This window comes from Schistocerca nitens, chromosome 4, assembly GCF_023898315.1.
Source record: "Schistocerca nitens isolate TAMUIC-IGC-003100 chromosome 4, iqSchNite1.1, whole genome shotgun sequence".
NCBI classification, from domain to species: Eukaryota; Metazoa; Arthropoda; class Insecta; order Orthoptera; family Acrididae; genus Schistocerca; species Schistocerca nitens.
This window is the reverse complement of record NC_064617.1, coordinates 333,386,325-333,411,171: the sequence shown is the minus strand read 5'-3', so window position 1 is coordinate 333,411,171 and position 24,847 is coordinate 333,386,325. Positions and strand designations below refer to the sequence as shown.

Here is a 24,847-nt window from a genome sequence, read left to right as displayed (position 1 = left end):
TCTAGAAAACTCAGAAGACGTGCTATGCAAGATTGATTAATTTTTTTTCAAAACAGAAATACAGTACCATCTGCACTACAAACTGCAAAAAGCAAATTAAAACTTAGTCTATAATGGTTTGAATTCAACCCACATAAAAATCCCACAGTTGTTAGAGACACTGTTACATTGAGCCTCTAGCGTACAGAGAAGAAAAACTGCAACTGCTTTGTCAGGTGAACTTGCACTCAAAAGTCATAAAATTATATACTTTCCATAAGGGCAGTTACAATTCAAATACACAAACAAGACTTTTGACATATTTCAAGAGCCAAAACTGTGTGCAGACACGCTCTCAGTTGATAGACTGACCTTTGTGAAACTCTTCTTCGTGGCTGTGGACACCAAATGAGCCAATGTCTGGTCCTTGGATATTGTCCAAATCACTGTGATGATGTGGGTCATGAGAGTACATCGGCCTGCTAAAAAAATAACATCTATCATTACCCTGATATAATATTTTTCATTTTTTGTAAAAACATTCTGATTTGGAATTATATTAATCTGGCTAGCTGTACAGCAGGAAAAAAACACACAATCAAACAACATGTTGCACAGCAGAGTAGTATTGTGCAGCCAGAAAACTTCAAATTCTTCCCTGACAATGTCAGAGGCAAAGCAGAATGGGTCAACAGCCAGTTCAAATGTGAATGAGAAAGGACCACTGATGGAGAAGCAGTGAACATCAAAGCTATTGCATCATCCTGAGCAAGCTGAGCTCCAGGTCCAGCAATGTAGCAAAATGACATCATGGCAGCAGAGGGACATCAACGTAATGGTGCATGTGCAAAGTGCCGCAACATAGCTCAAGTCGGATGCAAGAGTAACTATTCAGTTTATTGACATGGCAGAAAGAGCGTACTGCCCAAATGAAATCTTAAAGTGACCAAGAGAACTGACCAAACAGGAAAACCAGGATGAAGGATGTTACTGCCACCTCATCATGCCAGGGCACATGAGACGGCCCTGCATAAATACTACTTCTGTTTTGAAGGAGCACTGTTCATTCAGTCTGCAGCTATCCTGTCAAGGGAGGAGGCCTAAGTCAGTTGATCTTCTGCTAGCTGCCTTCAGCCTTCCATGGAGCAGGAAGACCTCTCTGGAGGAACTTGGTCATTGTGAGCTGCACTGTCATCTACCAAGTCAAGACTCGTGGAAGCTGTAGCCGTCACCACCTGCAGGCCTTCTGAAGGCCTAACTAGCAGGATCTGGTAGTAGCTTGTTATCTGTCCTCATGAGGGTGTGCCATTGCTGCCACCCACCACCATTCTGTGGCATACTCTGATAGTACCAGTCTCTCCCTCCTGATTAGTGGCCATGTCACTCTCTGCACAGCTTCACATACTACTAGCAGGGCCAACAGACATCTATGACAGGGCCATGGGAACCCTGGCTGTCTTCTCTGGGAAGCTGAGAACATCCTTGCTTGGCATGGACATGTCTGCCCACTACCGCAGGTGATGTCACCAGCCTCATGTAACTGAGTCAGCATGCTGCCCAACTGTGCACAAAGTGCTGACCCACACATTTCACAGTGGAACGCTGCCACCCACTTGTGCTATCAATATACCAACAGTTGTACTTTGTGGACAACAAATTTTAAATATTGTCATATTGTTTTACAGATCCCTTTGGGCATCTGACAGACATCTACCGCAAGTTGTCACAACCAGGTCTCTCGAGTGGTCAACCATTGGCCTTGTCCTGACGTCGAACCACCACCCACTGTACTTCTTACCACCAAGACACGCCAGTAAAGCAAGTTTTCACCCAGGCACCATTTGTGCAACTGATTCATTTTCATTGCATAATAGATAACATGGTATTTCACAATCAATATTCAGGAAAATTCCCCCATGAACCATGGAGTTTGATGAGGTGAGGTGGCTTTTGTGTCTGAACAATATCCATAGCAGCAGTCTTTCCAGCAGTTGCAGGGGCAACAGTCTGGATGATGTCCTTGTAAAATTAGCCAACATGGTCTGCTGTGCTGGTACTGTGAACGGCTGAAACCAAGTTGGAATTACAGCTGTTATTTTCTTTTTCCCATTGGCATGCAGCTCTATGTCGGGCTTAATGATAACAATGTCCTCCTGAGTAAAATACTGCAGAGTTAAACTAGTCTACCATTTGAATCTCCAGGTGTGGACCACTCAGAAAGATATCTTCATCTGATGAAAGAAAAACAGACTGACGATATATAAGTCAAAGTACGGCAACCTAGATCCCTTAATTGGGTAGGTAAGTCACAGAAATTAAAAAGAGAAATGGGTAAACTGAAGATGGATATACAAAGAATTAGTGAAGTTTTGTTTCAGGAAGAAAAAATCTTCTGGTTAGGTCAGTACAGGGTTATCAACACAAAATGCAAGAATGGGATTAATAATGAATAAGACAATAGGAATACAGGTAAGCTACTACGAACAGTATAGTGATAACACTATAGTGGTCTACACAGACACGAAGCCAACATCCACCACAGCAACACAAGTTAATATGCCTGCTAGCTCTGCAGTTGAAGAAGAGACTTAAAAACTGTATGATGAGATGAGAGAAGTTATTTAGACAGTTAAAGGAGAGGAAAACTTAATTGTGATAAGGGACTTGAACTCGAGATTGGAAAACTGAAGAGAAGGAAAAATATCAAGAGAAAATGATATGGGGGAAGGGACTAAAACAGGAAACTGTGAGGTAGAATTTTCTGCAGAGCATAATTTAATCACTGGTAACACGTGGTTTCAGAATCATGACAGAAATCTGTATACAGGGCAAAGGCCTAGGTACAGTGGAAGGTTTTATAATGATTTTATAGCAGAAGAATAAATACTTCAAAGCCTCAATTGAAATTGTTATATACCTTGAAGGGCAAATAAGGACTGTGACATTAATTTATTGGTAATGAGTTGCAGATTGAAACTAAAGAAATTACAAAAATGTAGAAATTTAAGGAGACGAGACCCGGAGAAATTAAGAAACCAGCAGATGCTGAGAATTTCGGAGGCAGAATTAGGAGTGACTGGCTGGAACTGGGGAAAGCAACACAGTAGAGGGTGAAGGGGTAACTCTGGGAGATGAAATAGTGAATGCAACAGAGAATCACATAGGCAAAAAAGACAAAGGCCTAGCAGAAATCCTCAGATAACACAGGAGATTACTGAATTTAACTGACAAAAGGAGAATATATAACATGCAGCAAATGAATCAGGCAAAGGGAAATACACACTTTTCAAAAGTGAAATTGACAGAAAGTGCAAAATGAAGAAAAGAGAAGGAGCTGTACAAATATCAACCGCTCAGACGGTAAGCCAGTACTAAGTAAAGGACGAATAGCTAAAAGACTGAGAGAAAATGTGGAGCATCAATACAAGGAAAACAAACTTGAGAACAATATTATAGAAAGAGAAGAGGAAATAAGTGAAGATGAGAGGGGGGTGATATAATACTACAATAATAATTTGACAGGGTCCTGAAAAATCTAAGTGGAAGCAGGGTCCCTCAATTAGATGACTTTCCCTTAGAATTACTCAGTTTGGGAGAGCCAGCCATGACAAAACTATTCCACTTAGTGAACAAGATATAGGAGACAGGGTAAATACCTTCAGACTTCAAGAAAAATTGATTCTAATTTCAAGGAAGACAGGTATTGACAGGTGTGAATACTACCAATCAATCACTTGAATAAGCCCTGGTTGCAAAATATTGACGCAAATTATTTGCAAAAGAATGGAAAAACTGGTAGAAGCTGACCTTGAAGAAGATATGTATGGATTCCAGAAAAATGTAAGAGCATGTGAAGTAATACTGATCCTGCACCTGTGAAGGAATGGAACTTGGTGAATTAAATTCCAAAATTTGATCACAAAGGTTAGAGTTGCAAAATTTTCTGTACCCTTGTCTTCTATAAATGAGCAAGCATGTACACCATGTACACAAGCAGTATTGTTATAGTTTCAAAATAAAAAAATATTTGTATGTAGATCAGGGCTTAACAACTGGCCGGTTTTGAGCGCGAGTACTCGCGTCTGCTCAGGCACGTGCTCGCGAGCAGCTGCAAGGTCGCGGAGTAGGGAGGGAGGGGAAATGCGTGCGCACGTTTGAATAGGGCCGCAGCGTGCCAATTGAATTCGCGCCGACTGTGTAACGTTTAAAGTACTACGATCAGCTCTTAACAGTCACTTCGCTGCTTAAGAATCATGTGAAGTTGCCGTTGTGTAACCCCAACCATGCTTTCGCAGTTCAACCCCCATTGGGAGGAATTTTATCTGTTTACAGAAAAAGATGGTGTTGCAAAATGTTTAGTATGTCACAAAACACTGAATTCTTTTACAAAATTTAATTTGCAGCGACATTATTTGTCGTACCACGCAAAAGACTACGGACGTGGAAAATGTGATTGACCCGATCGTGCACAGGAAGTTATTAAACTTAAAAGGCAGCTATCCGAAGAAGATCTAGACGATGAAGAAAAATCAACTGAGGCAGCTCCCAGAGTGGGTTGCAAAATTGCTTTGCTTTTAGCAAAATCCCTGCGCCCCTTAACTGATGGCGATTTAATAAAAGAATGTTTGGTAGTTGCAGCGGAGCATTTGTGTCCATCTCAAGTTGAACAATTTTGGATTGTGCCATTATCTAACATGACCATTATGCGTCGCATACAGGACATGGCAGACGACGTCCAGAGCCAGCTTGCAAATATCTGTAAAGATTTTATGGCGTATTCTCTAGCTCTGGGCGAAAGTGTTGATATCACTGGAACAGCGCAGCTTGCCATATTTATTAGGGGTGTTAATAGAGATCTTCAGGTGAGGGAGGAGCTCCTCGATGTAGTAGCCATGAAGAACACTACAACGGGAGGTGATATTTTAAGTGGCGTTGAAGAAAGTGTTGAAAATATAGGATTTTCGTGGAATTCTTTAGTTTCAGTGTCTACAGATGGTAGAGGCATACACTAAGCTAGTAAAATTATGTGGCACGTCTACATTCTCCTTTATTTGTTTTATTTGTCGCAGTAATAATTCGTGAGTGATATCCCTGCAGGTGGCCGCGGATTTACGTCGACTGGCGGCAGCTGTTGTGTACCCCACATGACTCTCCCCAGTCTCCGCTCTGGTCCGGTAGTGGGGGTAGCGTGCTCACGCTGCTCCGTGCTCGCGCCTTGCTGCTCACAGCTTGCTCCACGAGCATGTATGTTGTGAAGCCCTGATGTAGATAATAGCCTGTGTAATTTCAAATATTTGTTTTGTATTTTATTTTTGTTTTAGGTACTCCTTGGGCAGTGAGCAGTGGATAGAGTTCGTCAGCAGATACCCCTCCATCACAGCAAGTGCTGTATGTGGCTAGTAATACCTCATGGAGTGCCACGGAGAATGTCAGAATACTACATTCTATGCTTAACCACGGAGGAGCTAGTTAACAAAAATGATAACACAAAAGGGCCAGTTCATTAATGTGACCAACTATCAAAAGCCTGAATAACACCTTATGCAGTGTCGACAGGAAGACAGTCAATGAGATTCTGGAGGGTACCAACAGAGTTATGGAGCCAAGCCGACTTCAGTGCCATGGCCAGTTGCACTACAGTTTTCGATTGATGATATATGGCGGAGACAGCCCGAACAAGGTGGTCCCACAGATTCTTGACTGGGCTTACATCAGAGTATAGTAAATTCGTCCTGGTGCTCTTTGAATCCCATGTGTACTCTGTGAACTGTGTGACACATTGTGTTCTCCTGCTGATAGATGCCTTTGTGCTGAGGAAAAACAATTGCTTATATGGTGGACATGGTATCCAAGGATAAAAACATACTTGTGTTGATCCATTGTGCCTTCCAGAATGACGAGGTAACCCATGGAATGCCACAAAAACAGTCCCAAGGCCATAATGCTCCCTCGTTTGGCTTGGACTTTTATGATGATTACTGGAGGGCCATTTATCCAATGGATCATAAAACATGATTCATCTGAAAAGGCCATCTGTCAGCACTCGGTGGACATCCGGTTGTGGTATAAGCGCACAAATTCCAGCCTTCATCCCCAATGACCAACAGTCATCATGGGAGCATGAACCAGGCACCTGCTATGGAGGCCCATATGCAGTAATGTTTACTGAACGGTTATTGAGGAAACAATGTTGGTATCCCCTTGATTCATTTCCAGTCAGTTGCTCAACAGTTGCATGTCTATTCACCTGTACACATCTCAGCAGTTGCCATTCACCCCTATCACCTATGGCCTGTGGTGTACCACAAGTGCCTCGGCAGCGGATTTGGATCATCATGTTGCCATGCGTGGTACACTTAAACAACAGTGACATGCAAACAGTTTACAGACTTGGCCATTTTGGAAATGCCTACACCATTGGCCTGATAGCCAATGATCATGACCTTTAGGGCATCAAATAAATTGCTCTATTTCTGCATTGCAGCAGTGACAGCACTGTTTTCTGAGTGCTCCCCCCCCCCCTTCTGCGGACATGCTTTATATTCCCTCCTTCCCTCCACTGCTAGTGTCGCCTCCCACCATCTGTGAGTGGTGTTGCACATTGATGTCAAGTATATTTGGCAGTCACATTAATGTGACTGGACTGTGCACATGTAAAATGTGAATTCATATAAAACCTTTAATTTCAGTGTGAGCTTAGTCAATGCTCAAGTCAGACATTCATAATCTCACATGCAATGAAAATTTATTATTACCTGCAGAAGGTGGAATTTAGTGAACTCAAATAATAGCAGAAGATAACAAATTTATTATGATTAAAGGCAAATAAAATGCCCGAACTGGTGCTCACTTTCACACTGTGTCTTAGAAGATAGGTTGAAGAAAGGCAAACTAACATTTATAACTTAACCTAACTCTGCCCAAACAGGCCATGAAGGCCCAATGGTACCGACCATCCACTGTGTCATCCTCAACCCACAGGCATCACTGGATGCAGATATGGAGGGGCATATGGTCAGCACATTGCTCTCCCAGCCGTAAGTCAGTTTACCAGACCAGAGCCGCTACTTCTCTACCAAGTAGCTCCTCAGTTTGTCTCACAAGGTCTAAGTACACCTCACTTGCCAACAATGCTTGGCATACTGAATGGTCACCCATCCAATTGCTAGCCCAGCCTGGCAGCACATAACTTCGGTGATCTGACACAAACTGGTGTTAACACTACAGCAAGGCTGTTGGCACTAACATTTGTGGATTTAGAGAAAACTTTCGACAATGGTGACTATACAACATTCTTCAAAATTTTAAAAATAGCAGGGATAAAATACAAGGAGTGAAAGATTACATATAACTTTCACGGAAATTACACTACGGTTATAAGAGCTGAAGTTCATGGAAGGGAAGCCGTAGTTGAGAAGAGGGTGAGATAGGGTTGTAGTTATCCCAATCTATTCCCGATGTCATTCCATCTGTACACTGAGCAAGCTTTAGAGTAAAGCATGGAGAAATTTGGAGATGAAATTAAAGTTCATGGAGAAGAAATAAACTTTAAGGTTTGCTGATGACATTGTATTTCTGTAGAGACAGCAAAGGACTTGTAAGGGCAGCTGAACAGAATGGGCTGTGTCTTTAAAGGAGGAAACAAGATAATGATCAATGAAAGGTAAAACAAGGAAATGCAATGTAGTGAAATTAAATTATAAAATTCTGAGGGAAATAATTAGAGAGACTAAAGTAGTAAATGAGTTTTGTTATTGGGGCAGCATAAGAAGTGATGATGGCTGAAGTAGGATATAAAAGACTAGCAATAAAAAGAAGAATATTTCTGAAGAAGATGAATTTGTTAACATCAAATATAAATTTAAGTGTTAGGAAGTCTTGTCTGAAGATACTTGTCTGGACTGTAGTCTAGTACAGAAGTGAAACAAGGATGACAAACGTTTCAGATAAGAAAAGAATAGATGCTTCTGAAATGTGTTGAAATGCTGAATTTTATGTGGGCAGATCCAATAAGCTATGAAGAGGTACTGAACTGCATTGTAAGGGAAATAAATTTATGACACAACTTAACTAAAATGAGGGATTAGTTAATAGGACACACCCTGAGGCTTCAAGGAATATGCAATATGGTAATAGAGGGAAGAGTAGAGTGTAAAAATTATAGAGAGAGACACATGCATGAATACAGTACACAGGGGCAAATGGATGCACATTGCGGTAATTATGCTGCGATGAAGAGGTATGCATGGGACAGACAAGACTGGAGAGCTACACAAAACTAGTCTTCAGACTGAAGATCACAACAAAAACAACAACAACATAATTCAGTGCAATAGCACTGTCTCAAAAGTGATTATACAGACCACATATAAACCAACAATGCATATGTAAACCACAAGCCTTGTTCACCCAAAACACATAACTTCCATTGAAATCATCGTTGACCGATTGTTACTTCCATCAAACAAACTTGCACTTGCATCATGTTGTCTTTAATGGCTTTAGCAAAATATAATTTTATTGCATTGCACACAGAGAAATGTACTGTTCCAAATCAACCACACCTATTTTGACCACTCAATAATGAACTGCAAAATGTATGTCATTTCCTCTTACATTCTGGTACATTCACATACTTACTGATGAGTCTTGGTATGACATAAATTAAGCACTAGTATCCGAGTGAGATTATTTAAGTCTGGTTCATTTGCAGAGTAATGTACATCTGTAAATTATTTCTGTTCATACCATTCTTAGAAGCTTTCATCTCATGTGTTTCATTCAAATAACCACTGAAATTCTGTCCACAGATGGATCTGTTGGGACTGACCAACTGCACTTTCATCCTCTGCTATTGGTATCATTTTGATGTAGTATGGAGGGGTGGGGGCCAGTACACCCCTTTCCTAGCTGTTGTAAATTTTGCAGAGTTGGTTCCACTACCACTCATCAAGTAGCTCCTCAACTGGCATCACAAGGTTTTGTGCACTCTGTTCCACTACTCCCACCAAGGGAAAAATCCCTAATGGCAGTCAGTCATGATGACCATGCAGCTGCAGAGGTGGACAATAGAATACTGTACCATAATGAAATTCTTTATTTTGAACAATTTATCATCCACACAAACTCATCCAGTGCTACTGAATGCTTCTAGGAAGTTGGCACCTTCATTTTCAAACATCAAGAAATGGACAATTGCATTCAAACATGACCTCATTAGTAGTTAGGTGAAATATGTTCCAAAATTATAATCAAGGTGAATCCACGAAGAAAGGGCAAGAAACGATACTGCTTGACCTGAGAGCAAATGTGTTTGAGATATATGCTGAAAAAAAGAATATAACACATTTTACATCGCGCATTAACTGTAAGAAACTTTCGTGTGAGAAGAGTGCGACATGTATTGAATGGTGGCCAAGAGCAAAAGCCTAGCTACAGTTGTGTCATTAAAAAGCTACATTTTCTTTTTCTTCCCAATTTCTTACCGAACAAAGTACTAATCATATTCCATGGGCCTGACAAAAAGTGTAGGGGTTTATTTAATGTCCTGAGACGTAGACTGCACACAATAAATTATAAGACCCAAGTAGCACAAAAGACAAACTTTATTAACACAGCACAGAAAGAACAAGGTTTAACATAATGTAGCTTCTGAATGATACAACTGGAAGAGATCTTCCTGATCTTGTAATGTGGCGTAGCTGAGAGACTATCGTGACCTGGGTCATGATGATGTCGTGAAAGAAGCCATGAAGCTAGTCCATCGTGATGTTGTTCGTGATGGTAACTGCGATGGCTGCTGAGGTGCCAAGTCCAGGAAAAGAAGGTATCAGACAGGTGAGGACTCCAAAAATGAAAACTGGCTGATTGCCATGACACAGCTGGTGTGAGCTCCAAGTGATGGGCATTGAGTCCAGAGCATTAGAACGTATGCTGCAGTCCACTTGTGGTCGAGCAACATATTTGCAGGCAGCAGGCAGAAGAACATCGCTTGGCACCCGATGCGCACATGATGCTGATGCAACGTAATTCCTGAAATGGCAGCAACACTCTTGCCAATGTGCATGCTGCTTGAAAGCAAGGCTGGTCCGCCTGGTGGGCACTTGCTACAGGTCAGTGTGTCAACATGTGTTATGGTTTGTCTGCAATAATGCTTCCTTGACATGCAGTATGCTAGTGAAGCTCAGCACATGACTGTCTCCAGTGGAGGAGAACCTGCAATACTGGAGCAGACGATCTGCTGGTTTTGGGCATTGTATTAGAAGAATAAGTGGTTAGTATATGACAAAGTATATGACATCCCTTTCCCCTTAAGGAGAAAGATGGTAAAGCCATTTGATGCTCGCCACAGAGCCTGTGTGGGAGGTGGCAGAGTGAATGAGGGAGAGTGGAGCCAATGGGTGCCCACAGGGAGTGGTGGCTCCCCAAGGTGACATGGGAACCCTAAGGGTGTGAAGAGCAGGTCGCGGCTGTGACCCTGTCCCGGAATCTGAGATCTGAGGCAGTGAAGCGGTTGCTGCAGGCAGTGTGGATGATCTAGGTTTTGCTGTGAAGGACACTGATTGAAACAAGAGCAAAAACCGCAGGTTTGTGGATGCTGTGATAGCGTGAAATGCAGTGTCACTGTCGGCCATGGCTTGGGGAAGGCACGATGTGTGGGAGCAATGACAGGTGCAGATGGAGGGTGGTAGGTGATGGTACCAGCAAGGAAAGGGAACTGCACCCAGAGGATGGAGATGTGAGGCATGGGCAGTGAGGGGTACAGCTGGAGCCATGGTCATACAGAAGTGCAGAATTTTTTGGCCTGTGGTGGCAGACGTGCTGTGAGGCATCAAGGTCATGTGGAGGGGGAGGGGAGGGGGGAAATATGAGGTAGGGCTGTTAGGAAGTCTACGGGAATGTCGTCGCTGGTGGAATGTGCGCATGAGCACAGAAGAAGTAGGGCAAAGAGAGAGGTCCAGAGTGGTTGGAAGATCATTGGCTTATAGGATGTGTGCAAGAGCACAGGAGGGGGCCATAGGGAGTCCCAGAGTGGTAGGAGGATCGGCTGTTTGTGGTATCCAGGAGCACAGACGAAGAAGGATCTGGTAGAGAGCCCTGGAGTGGTGAGAAGGTTGTCCCCACAGTGTGCGTGGGAACGCAGAAGGAGGAGTGCTGGTAGCAAAGCCCAGAATTTCGTCAATGGAAGTATTGTGTGCAGGAGCACAGACAAAGGAGTGCTGGTAGGGAGGCTCAGAGCTACGGGAAGGTAAGTGTTGTGGCACTTCCGTGATGGCTGCATCTATAAGGCAAAAGCATGAAGCACAGGGGCAGCATCAGACTTGGCCAAGGTAGGCCACAATTGGGTGGGGCCACAGTGGTAAAGGAGCCACCTGTTGTGTGCTAATTCCACCAGAGGATCAGTGGAAGAGTTGTCAAAAGACGAGAGGGAGCGATGGGTCCAGTGTGCTGTCATATGGAACACAGAGCTGTTAAGGGCACAAAATGCTAAGCAACCCTCAATTGTGGAAGGGACTTGATGATGTAATGATATAACTTAATCCTCGTTGCACAACCTGAGTGGCAGGCTGTATGCAATAAATTGGAGACATGTAACTAACATATCACAGAAAGAAGAAGGTTTAACACAATGCAGCTTCTGATGAATGATACAACTGAAAGGGATCCGCCTGATCTAGTAATGTGGTGTAGTGAAGAGTCTGCTGTTGTCTGGGTCCCGATGAAGTCAAGACCTAGGTCAAGGCACTAGTCCATAGTGATGTAGGTCATGATGGTAACTGTGGAGGCCTCTGGGGTACTAGCTCAGGGAAGGCCGGTGTTGGAAAGGCAAAAGCTCTGAAAGCAACTACTGGTGAATCAGCTTGGTGCGGTTGGTGTGAGCTCTGAATCATGGGCCTTGAGGTCAACATCAAGCCTGGAGCATGACCAGAAGAATGAGATAGTCCCTTCTTTTAGTCACATTGTGCCATAAATTTCTTTTCTTCCCTAATTTGAATTTGTACATCCTCAATGGTTATTCAATCTAACCATTATCTTCAACATTCTTCTCTACTGCCTCATAAGAAAAGCTTTTATTTTCTTTTTGTCTAAACCGCTTATCGCACACTTCTCAGTCCCAGACGAGGCTACACTCCAGACAAATATCTTCTGAAAAGACTTCCTAAGAAAAACATAAATTCCATCCACAGGTCCTAGTGGGCACATGAGCATTGACCGACTGCCATTTTATCCCCCAGAAATGCTGTCATTGGATTCAGTAAGGAGGAGCATGGGGAGTCAGGACACTGCTTTCCTGGCTGTTGTCCTCTTTTGTAACCTGGAGCTGCTTCCTAACACTTAAATTTACATTCAAATGTTAGAAAATTACTCTTTGTCAGAACCACTTTTCTTCCCACTGTCGGTCTCCATTTTATATCTTTTCTGTTTTGTAACATCAGTTATTTTACTGCCCAAATTGCAAAACTCAACTATTACTTTTAGTGTCTCATATCCTAATCTAACTCCTCCTTTATCACCTGATTTAATTCAACTACATGCCATTACTCAAATTTTGCTTGTGTTGATGTTCATCTTATGTCCTTTCAAGACACTGTCTATTCTACTCAAATGCTCTTCCAAGTCCTTTGCTGTATCTGACATTATTACGATGGCACTGGAAACCCTTGAGGTTTTTATTTCTTCTCTCTGAACTTTAATTACTTCTCCAAATTTTTCTTTAGTTTCCTTCATGGCATGATCCACATATAGATTTCTTCAGGGATAGTCTAACAACCTATCTCAATCCCTTCTCAACCATTTCATACCATTCGAGTTGCAAATAACCTTTTCCTCCCTGTATTTTACTCCTGCTACTTCCAAAATTTCAAAGTCCAGTCAAAATCATCAAAAGCTATTCCTAAGTCTACAAATGTTATAAACACGGTTTTCTTTTCTTCGGCCTATCTTCCAAGATACGTCATAGAATCAGTATTGCCTTGTGTGTTCCTACATTTCTCTGGAACCCAAATTGATCTTCTCCAAGGCTGGCTTCTGCCAGATTTTCCATTCTTCTGTAAGCAACCATAACTTATTAAACTGACACTTCAGTAATATTGATGCCTGTCAGCACTTGACTTCTTTGGAACTGTAATTATAACATTTTTATTGAAGTCTGAGGATATATCCCCATGTCTCATACATATTGCCGACCAGATGGAATGGCTTTGTCATAGGTGGCCCTCCCAAGGGTATCAGTATTTCTGTGGAACTGTCATCTACTCTAGGGGCTTTGTTTCTACGTAGGTCTTTCACTGTTCTATCAAATTCTTCTCTCCTATCACATCTTCATGTGTTCTCTTCCCTTTCTATAATACCGCCTTCAAGTTCAATTCCTTGTATAGACCCTTACACCTTCCTTCCCTTCTGTGCTTAGTAGTGGTTTTCCATCTGAGATCCTGATATTTATAGAGCTGCTTCTCTTTTGGTCAAAGGCACACATATCTATTCATTGTAAGTAATTTATGCTACAATAATATTTTCACTTCACCTCTTTAACAGTAGTTTCTTGATACATCATGCAGGTGTTTAATTGAATATTATATTTGAGTTCTTACACACAACAAAAATGCATCTATAAGGTAACCTAACTGCAAAAGTGTAACCTAATTCATGGTATCTGAAGATAAAAATATTGGTGGGCAGTCTGCCTCATAATCTAATCATGACAGAAAATATTGAAAAATCCATAGGTACTATGATTTTGGGGAACAACATCTAGCCAGAGACACAAGCAAAATGTTTATTATTCATAGAAGGTAACAACCCTGAAAAAAATTGCAAACATATCACATGTCCTCCAACTCAATACAGAAGGACATCAGGAATGTGATATATGACTCTAATGATGCTAAAAATTATGTGTAACAGGTCTTTTTATCATCAAGCCAGAAGTTAATGAAAATGAACACACAATACATTTCAAAAATAATGTTTTCTCATACTCACCTAACAGGATAAAGGCTCAATTCACCCACTGCCACACGGCTTGTGGCAAGTAATATATATGCAAAGCTGAATCCAAACAGTATACCCATTGCCAATGTCAAGACAAAGGTGCGACCAACCTTCGGTCGGAAAACACCTGAAATGAATGGAGAATTCTTAGTGCAAGTACTGAAAGCAAATAATGTTAACAAGCAACTGTGTAATCTCAAGCGATCACTGCATAATATATTACTCACTACAGCAACGTTTACTAAAAAATATATCACTCCAAGATGAATGTTTCAATTTAACTTGGTTATTTCCTACATTGTTCTGCATCAGCAACTAAAAATCCTGAATCTAAGTTCATAGGGAATTTTTAGATGTACTATTAAAAATGAACATACATTGATTTCTCCAGTGGTAAACAGGTCACAACCATTATCTTTTACATATATGAAGATGGTATCTGTTCTTTAGGACATGTCCGAAAGAACAGATACCACTGGTGATCTTGCGGTTCTCGAAGAATGAAATTACAATCAAATCCTGACCTTTAGCTGCTTACAAGCATTGATAAATATTGATGGGGACAGTTGAAAATGTGTGTCCCAGCTGGGACTTGAACCCGAGATCTCCTGCTTACATGGCAGGCACTCTATACGTCTGAGCCACCAACAACACAGAGAATAGTGTGACTGCAGGGACTTATCTCTGGCACGCTCCCTGTGAGACCCACATTTTCAGCTTACTGTCCACACACTAGATTTGTAGTGCCCCTGCCCACTATACTCATTACTTGCGGCAGTCAATCTACTGATTCCAGAACGAGTTCAGGCAATATGAGTGCATCCGCATTGAAGAAGATCATTGGCCGGTAAGCCTAATCTATATGAATATGGTATCTGTTCGTTCAGACAAGTCCGAAAGAACAGATACCATTGGTGATGTTGCAGCTCTCAAAGAATGAAATTACAATGAAATCCAGACCTCACGGGGAGCGTGCCAGATAGAACTCTCTACAGTCACACTATCCTCTGTGTCCTTGGTAGCTCAGACTGATACAGCGCCTGCCATGTAAGCAACAGATCCCAGGTTCAAGTCTGGTCGGGGCACACATCTTCAACTGTTCCCGTTGATATTTTCCCCTGTAAGCAACTAAAGGTCTGGATTTCATTGTAATTTCATCACCTTTTACAGTCTATTTTTCATTAACGAAACAATTTTGATCACATATCATACATTAACAAATAATAAATGGTATCTTTCATGTATAAATATTCATTACATCAAATTACTTAGACTTAATACTCAGCACTTAAAATATCAAACATTTATCAAAGATGTTTAATATGACAAACTATTTTGGCAAATACGTAGCATCAGAAATCACTCAATATTGTCTTTCACTAAAAATTTAACTTCAACAACTCGTGCCACAGCCTAACTGAAAATTAGTTCAACCTGCAGACGCAATTCTCAAACGTCTATTGTCATCATGTGATAACTCCTGTGCAGGCCGCGACACCTCTGTTAGGGTTTTTTCTAACGAAGACAACTTTTATTATGTTTCTGAGCTGTAAATCCAATACAAAGATACATTTATCAAGTGAATCACTTCTTTATTGTTATCAACACACTATAAACACTTATAAACATAAAATTAAATATATCATGCAGAATCTAAAAATATTTCCATATGCAATGGTTGCACACAAGTTAGGGTTGCCACTGGTCCCAATTTTGTGATGATTGTCCCTAGTTTACTATAACTGTCCCATGTCCCTACAGGAGTATGATGGGAGACTCTCAAGTCCCTACTTTTTTGGTTTATTTTTACAGTTTTACTTTTTTTATATCATAATGCATAATTTTTAATTTCATATTCTTTTGCTCAACATATTATCTTTGTTAGCAACAGCCAATAAGTGTAAAATACACATCAGCAACAGGCGAATAGGTTTAAAATCAACTGTTTCGCTTCTTCGTTTTCATAACAGTGTCGAGTAGGCATGGTATTTATGGAGTGGTCAATTAAAAGGAGTATTGAAATCTTTCATTCCTTCACTGTTTCTTAAAAGCAAAATGTTGTTAATAGTATGGTGAGTCCAGTTTATATTTATAACGCTCAGAAGATTAAGTGAAAACACAAATAGCAGTTGCCATGAATGTAGTGATGACAGTTAGAATGAAACCCAAAAGAAATACTGAAAAGAATGTGCAGAGTCCTTAATGAATGGTCAGAGCATAAACAGTTCAAGAGATGGTTAGCTACACGTAATGACAAAGTGATGATAAAATGTATAGTGTTTCCTGCCCCCCCCCTCCTCTTTTTTCAGTAAAAAGTGAAAGTATTGGGCCCACGAGAAAGCATTTATCAAGAGAGTAAGATAAACATTCTTTTGCATCAAGTTCCAAAAGTAAATGGATTGCAATTTTTTTTAGTGTAAAATATTCTTCTATAGACAATGAAGTTTCAGCAGCGGAACTGTCACTTTTATCTCGTGAAGTTATGTGTAACCATAATCATGTTTGTTCTAGCTCATTGCTTTCCACTGCTGTGGTATTCCAATAGGAAGTACATTTTTCAAAGTCTTGATGTTAAGTCCAAAACTTCATTGTGGGTGTACAAAATGTGAGATACTGGTACAAAATGTGGACTCAGTAGAACTCACAGAAAATGAATTAAAAAGGCACATTTTTCTCTACACCAACAAATGGGACAATAAAGGTACAGTAATACTAAATGCTTTCCTGTGTCATTAAAAAAGTTTTCTGGGCTATCTGGGGTGAAGGTGAAATTACTAAGCTTCCATAACTATGAAAATAATCAATTTTTGACAATAAAATGCAATTTGATAGATAAAAAAATATACTCATGAAGTGGCGCACGATTCATCCACGAATTGAGTGAGCCAGGCAACAGTAGTTTCATTGTGCAGTGGTTATCTGGAAATCCCATGCGGATGACAAAAGTACCTACTCGACACATAAGGTTACCTAAATATTTTCCATTAGCTGCAAACAAAATATGTATTTTTGTCATCATTGTAAGAATTAGCATTGTTATCTGTTAGTGGCTTCATTCTCATACTTCTTCCTCTTCTTCTCCTCCTCCTCCTTCTTCTACTGCTTCTTTTACATCCTCATTGGACCACTTCTGTCAATGATTTTCTGGATATCTTCATTAATTGGTTTTCTTTCAGAATTGCCCAGCATCTTTTCATTCATTCTGATCTTTTTTGTCGTTCATCTGCAAACGCCCTTTTTACTGTTCATTGTTGGTTTATTTTTGGTTTAAATCTCAGTTTTATGTTTCTGAGTTACTTTAAATTTTCTGTTTTGTTTTGCAAATCGTCCATGGTTAATTTTAGTTCTTTCTTATCCCCCCAGGATTTCCTTTATTCAGCTCACTTGTTGCTTCATGTTCTAAACTTTCTCTATAATTTTTCTTTGTAATCTGGTTTCTGGTGTCCTTGTAATAAGGAAAAAAAAATAAATAAAATAAAAATTAGACAGAGAGAGAGAGATATCCTTTTTTTCCATATAGTACCTGTAATAGGGCCAGTTCACTCTGCATCACTTCATTTGGCACTATCCGCCACTGTCCATCTTTTCGATGTTTCTTATTTATGCATGTTCTAGTTAGTCTTCTCTCTACTTATACGATTCTGCTTTATTATTTTAAAAAAATGATACATTTTTTTGATGCTCTATTTGATGGGGCTAGAAATAACAGGAAAATAGACGAAAACTGTGAATTTGAAATTGAATGGACAGAGAATTTCGCGTTTACTCAAAATTTAATGGTTTTCCAATCTGTCTTAGTTGTCAGGAAAAATTTGCACACAACAAAGTTTGGAGAGAGAGTTTACAAATAATCACATGTCATTTATTATTTATTCAGTACCACGTTGGTGATGCAAGGAATAATGCAGTTAAGAAAATTCAGGACAGTGAAGAAAAATCAAGTTCTATGTTTAGTTACTGAATGCAGTCTTACAACAATAGTATTCTTACAAGTTTTGTCAGGATACTGCTAAGAGAGGAAAACCATACACAAATGGAAAATACATAAGAGAGGAGTTCGAAAAGTAAGATCCCACTTTTTTTATGCTTCCTGTGGACACAGTTCTGCTGCGGTACAGGTATAAGATGCGTTACAGTGTGCTATGGTGACAGTACGATTCTTGTGGGCGAAACGTCTAAGCTGCACACCGATCTCCGTGAAATTCTGGCACTATATCAAGTAAATGCAGTGTCGCGTCCAGTGAAATGGTGCCAACGATTTCACCAAGGCCGCAAAGATGTGGATGATGCTGATCGGGAAGGAAGGTCAACGACAACGACCACAGACGACAATGTCCACGCAGTCGAGGAATTGATTCGCAGTAACTGCAGATTTTCCGACGTTCAGGGTTCAAACAGCATTTCTCGAATGGCTCTGTGACCACGGGACGAATTTCTATCGTCGAAAAACTGAACGATTGGTAAAACGTTACGGCCGTTTTTTACAGAGACTTGGTGACCATGTCCAAAAATAGTGTCACGAACCTGTACCACTCTGAAGCCTAGTGCAGCGTTAAATAAATGTTATTTGGCCTCCGTTAATAATGTGTCACTTACTTTTTGTAAGTCCCTTCGTATAAGCAATTCTGCGATTTTAGGAACAACGCTGATATTCTAAAAATATTAAAGAGTTAGTGCTGCCTGCTAAAACTATGAAAGATGGTGGAGCCAAAATGTCTTCAAATGTAACCAACCAGCAAGATCTTAAATCGCTTTCAGCTCTATAAATAGTAGTTCGTGAGTCTTGTGACACATGTGATACAGAGAAAGTTTCGCTTCTTATTCAATCTACATTTCAGAAAGAACAACTTTTAGGATTATTGCCGCTTAAGAGTGTAACACATGAAGAGGATATAATAAATGCTGTAACTGATTGCACTGAAAAATATCACAGCCCATTCGATGAAACTGTATTCATTTCAACAGACTGGGCGGAAGGCATTACCTGCGTAAAAAACGGCTGTGTTGCAATTTTTAAATAAAAATATTAAACAAAAGATACACACCATTGCCTGCCTCATTCCTTAAGAAGCGCTTTGTGGGCCGACATTAGCAGAAGAAATTTGGAAAATTATGGAATTCGTGATTAATAAAATATAAACTCCATTATAAAAATGGTTCAAATGGCTCTGAGCACTATGGGACTCAACATCTTAGGTCATAAGTCCCCTAGAACTTAGAACTACTTAAACCTAACTAACCTAAGGAGATCACACACACCCATGCCCGAGGCAGGATTCGAACCTGCGACCGTAGCAGTCCCGCGGTTCCGGACTGCAGCGCCAGAACCGCACGGCCACCGCGGCCGGCAAACTCCATTATAACTAAATGACTAAGTCATAGGTAATTTAATGAATTTTCGGTTGTAATGGAGAGTGAGTAGGCCTATCTCGATCTTTTGCTGCATAACAAAGTAATTTGGTTGTCAAAAGGAAACATTTTGAAATGTTTCGCTCCCTTATTAACAGAAGTTAAAGCATTTCTTCTTGAGAAGTCTGCTCACCATCCAGAAATAACGAACGATCAGTGTATCCAAAAACTTAGTTTCATGGTAGACGTGACGCCTCATCTAAATTAACTTAATAGTAAACTACGAAGGAACGAAACAATTTTGTCGATGTCAGAGGTTACTTCATTCGTAAACAAATTATTTATTTATTTTTGCTCAAACATCGGCAACAAAGTAATTCAGATATTCTCATTTGCTATTGCAAAACATCACTTTTTAAAAATGAGGGGCTATTTTCTCAACAGGTTTCAGAAATAACAAAGAGACGTTAGCATTTGTTTGAAAAAAAGAAAATGACCTCGTAACGCTACTGTAATAGCAATAAGTTTTTCTTCCTTTAGTACAGGCATTGGTGACTGGGAAATACAATTGCTGAACGTTAAAAAAAAAAAAAAAAAAAAAAAAAAAAAAAAATATTAATTGTGGAGCTCGAAATTTTAACTTCTTCATGCTGGTTTAGAAATATTGAAGAAACGCAAATGTGAACTCAATACACAGCACAAGTGGTCTGCTTTGAAAGACGTAGGAAAGAAATATACGTTAATTTGTAACAGAATCATGCGCCGACTACGTGGGTGGGCCGGGGATCGAGCACCCACACACATCAACTTGAGTGTGCGCCGCATCCGCAAAATTTTTAGTTTGATAAAAATAAAATAAATATTTCTCACTTGTCTTTATCAAAAAGTAATAAACTATTAAACTATTAAAACGCGACCAAGCAACTCATTTTCCCATTCTCTGACCAAGTCGAAGGCACTACCCAGCATAATAGTCGCACTGTACTAGACTTGGCCACTGTTTCTATGTTTCGATACAGTGTATCGATACGTGGAACTGTTTCAGTGTTTCGGAACGGCTGTGGTTCACTGTTTCGAAACAGTGGTGTTTCATTCCGCCCCTGTCTCGGATATCCGCACCAGATTCGATCTCGAGCCAGATACAGAAACTGTATCGTTGTTTCAAAATAAGGCTGTTTCAGTCCACCTGTGCTTGGAACGGACTGATTGTATCGAAACAGTGATGTTTCATTCCGCTCTGTGTCGGACGAGATTCGGGCTCGGCACAGGTACTGAAACACAACATACCACTTCGTGAAACACTTTCAAGAGTGTCGAAATCGTTTTGAAAAGCAATAGCATGAAGCTTAAGATATCCGAAAATAAAGCTTCGTTTCTAGATAACTGTCCTATTCCGAAATAGCTTAACATTTGCTTTATAAACATTAACCAAACAATAAAACAACGCATACTATTCACATTCAAAATAATAAATATGTGAAAATCATTCAGTTAAATTACACTTTTTTTTATAACATACATTTCTCTGTTCAAGTACAGTAATCATATTAAGAAACGCAAGTAAGCCTAGAACATTTTGAATAAAAAAAAAGGCGTAGAGTGACAGTTATTATACATATACATAAATTTAATGTAGGTATAATTGCAAGTAATCTGTTTGACGTATCACTGATAGTGTAATGGTGAATGGGAAGGGCAGGGAAGCATGGTGAATTTATAGTAACGGTTCGAAACACCTTGCAAGACAAAATTTTTTGTTATATTTTGTTATTTATTCGAATTATTTGGCATTATTTGTGAGTCTATAGTCACTGTGCCTATTATCCACAATGATTCCCTTTGTGTGCATGGGAATTAGCAGGATGGGTATATTCCCGTACTAGCGGAATGTGGGAATCCCAGTACCATATCCGTTGTGTCTGCAGTTCGCTCCCACCTCCAGTTCCGTTCGTGGTGGTTCTTCTGTCTTCAGCTATGGCTGTCCTCAGCCAATTGAAAAGTATGAAAGTCACACGACACGAAAGCAGCGTATTTGCTGCATGAAATGCGAAACTGCCAAGACGCCTAAGTGATAGTTTCATACTTTCTGCGATATGATTAGCGCTCTAGCACCTCATTTGTGTTTATATGGATATACGTATACAGTAGACATTCAAGATGATAAAATGTCTAGGTTTATTAGATTACAAAACACAAACTGTTTCACTGTTTCGAAACAGCGTATCGAAACATTACATTGTAATGTTTCATTTGTTTCGAAACAGTTACGTGTTTCAGTTTGCCCATCTCTACACTGTACTCTGAATGGAATTCCATCTTTTCAGTTTGCTTTCATGTTTCCTTACAAATAACACGGTACAATATCCCCACTCCATTCATCAACAATTGTTTTAAAATATTTGTTTGCCAATATTGAGCAATAATCCAGGATAATCCGAGATAAAAGGAAGCCGATTATTGCAGACTACCTCAATAGCTAAGATTTCAGTGAAACTGTTTCCACGTAATCTGGATTGTTATCGTTTTGTTTGTTGAGACAATGGCTTTGAAGGACGCGGATGCTGATATTGTAGACAAGGGGTGTTACCGCATTAGTAGCTAGTACAAAGAAGAGGGACTACTGACGGGATGCGTGGAGCAAAAACTCTTCGCCAGGCAATAATTTTCGCGGTTTTCAAACTCTGCGCGATTGCTTGACGAGTTTGGAATGCTGAAAAACAATACTGAGTATTGTTTCTATACATACTTTCAAATTCTAACAGTTTCCTATTCGCTATGGATAAATTCGTCGTACGTTTGTCGTCGTCATCATATGTGGATATTACTAACACCGACAATAGTGAAAAGCAGGTTCAGCCAAAACACAAGGGATCCGCGAATGTATCTTCTGCCATGTCCTGTAGTACGTCCGCAAGAAGTGTCCACATTTACAAAATCGTTAGAATATATAAAAACAATAATAATAAATAAACATTTATCTGTATTATTGTTATTTCATTACTGTATGAATGATTGTAGATTATGTATAAAAAAGAAATAACAATTTTTCATTTTTATGTTTGTGCAATATTTATGTATTTATATTTCACAAATAACGTCTGTGGTCGGCGAATGTATGCATCGAAGCAGTCAATGATCATTCAAAGAGATAACAAAGATGCATATTAAATTGCCTATAAATAGTGGAGGTTAAAACATTAGTCTCTCTGTCTTCTTGTAGCCGTTAAAGTTGTAAGAGCCTGTGACGCTTGATTGAATGCTTAGTTTGCCTTCTATAAAGTAGCTTCAACAAGTTCAAGGACATCGTCTGAAGTCGTCAGGAAGTCACAATACGTTTGTCCCTCGACATGAAATATTGACGTGGTCGGATTTCATAGTAGGATTACTCAGTTGGAGTCTAAAGCTATATTTGCTCATTGCTCGGCGCATAACCTGAATTTGGTAGTACAAGATGCGATGCAAGATCTTAGTTATGTCCGAGACTTTCTTCGTGAATTACTATCATTTGTAAGGCATTCACCAAAGAGGTTAGAGATGTTTCAGTCGCTACAAGAAGACAACAAAGATGTCTTCGAGATACCAGTCTGTAAAAGCCCTTCGTTATGCTTATGTCTATTAGGCTACTTAAGGCTCCGTAAAAAATAATATTGACATCTAAGTACAGGGCAATAGCAACAGGCTGTTGTTTTGAAAAACCAATTAGAGAAATGTGAATTTATTTTTCAGGTATCACTGCAGTCAAAGCATGGCAATTTAGCATCTGAAATTTTGCAGTCGGAAAATGTAGAGCTTGATAAAGCGTATTCTCTTGTTCAGATGCAACTGATGATTTTTCTTGCTACCGACACAATTTTTAGGAAGGAATGTCATCAACTACATCTTTGGCAAAGAAACGGGACATTTTAATGGCTGTTTAGGCATCAATGTAGCCAAGTAAAAGAGCAAAAATGAGGGTATGCATAATGTTAACCATTTCTTCAAAATTATTTTCCCGAAATTAATAAATTCTGCTTCCGATGAAAAGATTCACAATCCAGTAGTCATTCTTCAAAATGAATGCCAGGAGGATTTATCCAGTAAATTTTCGGACCAAAAAAGCTCTGCAAAAAAGAAACAGCCTCATTAACCTCGACACTTGATTAACAAAACTATCAGTAACAGAGAATTCAATCATAGCTGTAGCGTTCTAGATTAATGCACAAAATTTTACCTAATTTCAACTATTTCTGTAGGTGTTTCTTCTGCTGAACTTTTGGTTTTGAAGCTCATACTTATAAAGAACTATCTGTAGAATTCTATGTCCCATGATAGAGTTAGTGAACTCAGCCTACACAGTATCCAAACTGATCTATTGATGACAGTGAAATAATCAGTACCTTCTATCAAAGAAAGTCCGTCGCATCGTCCAGTTTCACTAGAGGTCAAGGTGAGTACAGTGATGTTTTATAAATACGAACCAAACAACAGATCGAACTACAGTCCTCCGCTTATTGATATTGACTGCCAATCGCTAGAATGTGCTTAATTTTTAACAACATTTACCGGTATTTATACAATTTTTGTTTAATACTTACAGTACACGCATGATCTCTCTGTTTATATTACGTGGGGTTTTACAACACACTCCATGAATTTTCTGATTCTACCTGCTGTAATGAAAATTACGTTAGTTAATGATAGGTTATGCATTTTATGTTAGGGGGTCAGAATTATTATTTTTGCAAGCGGCCCCGTATCGCGTACGTTACGCCTCTGGTTCTGCGTTCGTCCAAATACATTTGAATCCGAGTTTGATATCATTTGTGTTGCTTTTACGTCAGCTGTTACCGACTGAGCTTGGATAGTCTCAACGTATGCTTACAGTACCAGTATATTTTGCTTTATCACAGTACACATCTTTATGACACAGGCAGTGCTCATAAAAGATTATAAACGAAAGGTGATCATTTTAAAAAAGATCGAGACTCCCTAGAAAACAATACCCTACATTCTACCATTGACAGACACCCACAGAAATTTTTGAATGTCGGCGGCCTTGCCTGGAACAGTACTCCTGATACATATAATCAGCTCACAAAAAAACTAGGGTTTACTGTTTTTCCTTATTCGTGTCTACATATCCATGTGAACAATCATTTTTCAAGCATGAAACTCGTCAAGGGTGAATTAAGAAACCACATAAAAATTTGACTTACCGAAACTTTGCAAGGTGATGAAAGACCACTTTTTACATTAGTGTTTGCCAGTATGTCATTATTTAATTTTATGGCTACCTTACAATTAAATTTTATCTATAAAGAACATAGTAGTTAGGTATGAGATGAAGTTTTATTCAACGTACATAGAGTTTAATTAAGACTTAATTCTTAACGTTTATTTAGTTACCTTTAGACAGCACTGTGGAGGGTATGAAGATGTGCTGTCAAGTATTTAGAAAAGTATGTTGAATTCGTTTGGTCATAGAGAGAGGATGAACGAAACGAGATACGCAAATCAACTATTTTTATTTATTTATTCTTCACGATTA

General features: G+C 39.6%; 1 protein-coding gene across 7 annotated transcripts in view; it reads right to left on the bottom strand.

Moving 5' to 3' along the window:
* The window catches only part of LOC126252941 (glycoprotein-N-acetylgalactosamine 3-beta-galactosyltransferase 1-like), a 508,856-nt gene that overhangs the window by 61,481 nt on the left and 422,528 nt on the right, over positions 1–24,847 (bottom strand). For 6 of the 7 annotated variants that reach the window (XM_049953946.1, XM_049953944.1, XM_049953947.1 and 3 more), the window contains exons 3-4: positions 13,963–14,098; positions 352–461 (exon numbers count right to left, since the gene is read on the bottom strand). In XM_049953946.1, coding sequence (XP_049809903.1) covers positions 352–461; positions 13,963–14,098 — 246 coding nt within the window. The remainder of the gene's footprint in view (positions 1–351; positions 462–13,962; positions 14,099–24,847) is intronic. The other variant, XM_049953950.1, reaches the window with a different exon arrangement.